At 46.1% G+C, this 2,253-nt stretch overlaps 1 protein-coding gene across 1 annotated transcript in view; it reads left to right on the forward strand.

The window, feature by feature from the left end:
* Positions 1-2,244, forward strand: part of LOC104999960 (NHS-like protein 2) — a 4,059-nt gene extending 1,815 nt beyond the window's left edge. Inside the window, exons 2-3 of the mRNA XM_010855599.1 lie at positions 840-972; positions 1,846-2,244. Coding sequence (XP_010853901.1) covers positions 840-972; positions 1,846-2,170 — 458 coding nt within the window. The 3' untranslated portion in view covers positions 2,171-2,244. The remainder of the gene's footprint in view (positions 1-839; positions 973-1,845) is intronic.
* The last annotated feature ends 9 nt before the right edge of the window (positions 2,245-2,253 follow it).

The raw sequence follows: 2,253 nt of genomic DNA on the forward strand, positions 1-2,253 counted from the left end.
GTGGGCTGCCGTCTATGGGGTCGCACAGAGTCGGACACGACTGAAGCAACTTAGCAGCAGCAGCAGCAGCAGCAACCATCACCACCATCCATCTCCAGAACTCTCTACATCTTGCAAAATTGAAGTCAGTACCCAGTCAACAATAACTCCCCATCATCCTCTCCCCGCAGCCCCTGGCAACCACTCTTCTACTTTCTGTCTCTATGAATTTGACTCCTATAGGGACCACATATAAGTGGAATTACATAGTATTTGTCTTTTGATGACTGGCTATTTCATTTAACATAATGTCCTCCAGGTTCATCTGTGTTTCTCATTCTTTTTGAAACCCTTAACACAAACATCAAAATCTTATGGCCTTTCTTAAGCTGATTTGGATTTTCGACATAAGTTAAATCATTGTAACTAAAACAAGCAAACAAGTCAAAGCCACAGGTAATTTTAGAATCTGCTTCCTTAAACTCCACAGGCTCCCTCTGAGATTCAGATAGGTCCCACTTCCACCCACTGGTTGAGTCATTGCCTTAGATTGTTCTCAGCTCCTTGAGTTTTAAAAATGATACATTTAAAACCAGAGAATGCTCAGGCAACCTAAGCATTGTTGTAACGGAAAAGGCATGAGAAAACAGGGAGCCAGGCTGGTCTTCATCACTCCCTCCACATTGTGCAGGCCAAATCACTAACCTTGGGAACGTCTTGTTCTCTGCAGAATGGAGACAACAAGTTTCTTCCCTGCTGCCCTCCCAGAGTTGCTCTGAACATCAGATGAAATACATCTGAGAATGTGCTTTGTCCTAATGATTGTGGTCAAAACAATTCTTTCTGGTTTTCATGCCTAGGGAGTTTGATGGAACCAAGCACCGAAGAAAAAAGTGTAATCAGTGATAAAACAGCCGAATGGATTGCAGAAGATGATGATGATGTGTTTGTGGCTTCACGTACAACTGAAGATTTATTTACTGTGATCCACAGGTCTGGACCAATTTCTTTAATTCTCATTATAATTGCCTTCCCTCCTTATACCAGAAGAAAAACTGCTACCTCTAAGCATTAGATTGGAGACTGGAGACTAAGTTCAGATGTCCACGTATGTGAACACAGTCCAGGGCCTCACATCTCTGATTCATTGACATCTTCGGGTGAAGTGGAGGAGGGGCAGGCAGGGAAGGGAGGACCAGGTGCGGAGTGAGAGGCCCCTCGTCTCTTAGCAACCACATGGCCTATTGTGGCTCCATCTGCTCTCTCACAGCTCTGCCTACAGTCAGAGACTAACCCTTCACAGAATTCCTGTCCCAAAAAAAAAAAAAAACCTAACAATCAAAAAGTAAAGTGGGACACCAGGCTGAGCATCAGAGCAGGAACTTAGCCAAAGGATGACCACACGGGAACCCAGTTATAGGCAAAGAATGACCACATGGGGACCCAGTTATTGAACCGGGGCACAAAGCAGGGATTCAATAGTGAGGAAACTGGAAAGAGCCTAATTACTGGAGTTGGAGCACAAGTTCATAACAGGATCAGCTCCCAGGCTGTCTTGATTCAGAGTCACTGAGGTACCAGCCTTGACTCCTTAAATTCTTTGTTGGTCCCAGAACCTGGGCAGGACTGAGCCTGCAAGCACAGGCCCAGTGACTCCAGATGTGGACATTGAAAGGAGTATAGGGACGGGACCAGATGAGGAACTCTGAGGACTTAGCAGAGAGAGAGAAAGCTGGTAGGTACAACTGCTCACAAAGCTGTTGCATGGACATTCCCAGATCATGTCACCGACACTCGTGACACTATATGAAGCATTAGGAAATGTTTGCACATGAATTCACTGAAAACACACGTTCTCTTGTTTAGGTCCAAAAGAAAGCTGCTTGGCTGGAAGGAACCTGGTGAGACCTTTGCTGGCAGCAGCAGACCAAGCTCCCACTCACCAGTAAGGAACCCACCTGAGTCTCCGGTCAGTGAGTTGGCTGCCTCTTCAGGGTCAAGCGGCAGTGCCAACCTAGATGCTGGCAGAAATGATGATTTCAAGGCCTTGCTACAGAAGAAGGGAAGCAAGGCAACTCCAAGGTCCCGCCCCTCAGCAGCCGAACTGCTGAAGACCACTAACCCACTGGCTCGGCGAATTATTGCACAATTTTCAAAAGACTACAAAACCCCTGATAACCCCAGTACCTAAGCCCTGGGTTCAGCAAGCAAGGTTTAGTTACTAAACTTGAGTAGAGAAGGGGGAAGAGGAAAAGAAGGTTTTGAAAAAGATCG

This window comes from Bison bison, unplaced genomic scaffold (assembly GCF_000754665.1).
Source record: "Bison bison bison isolate TAMUID 2011002044 unplaced genomic scaffold, Bison_UMD1.0 scf7180017853961, whole genome shotgun sequence".
In the NCBI taxonomy this organism is placed as follows: Eukaryota; Metazoa; Chordata; class Mammalia; order Artiodactyla; family Bovidae; genus Bison; species Bison bison.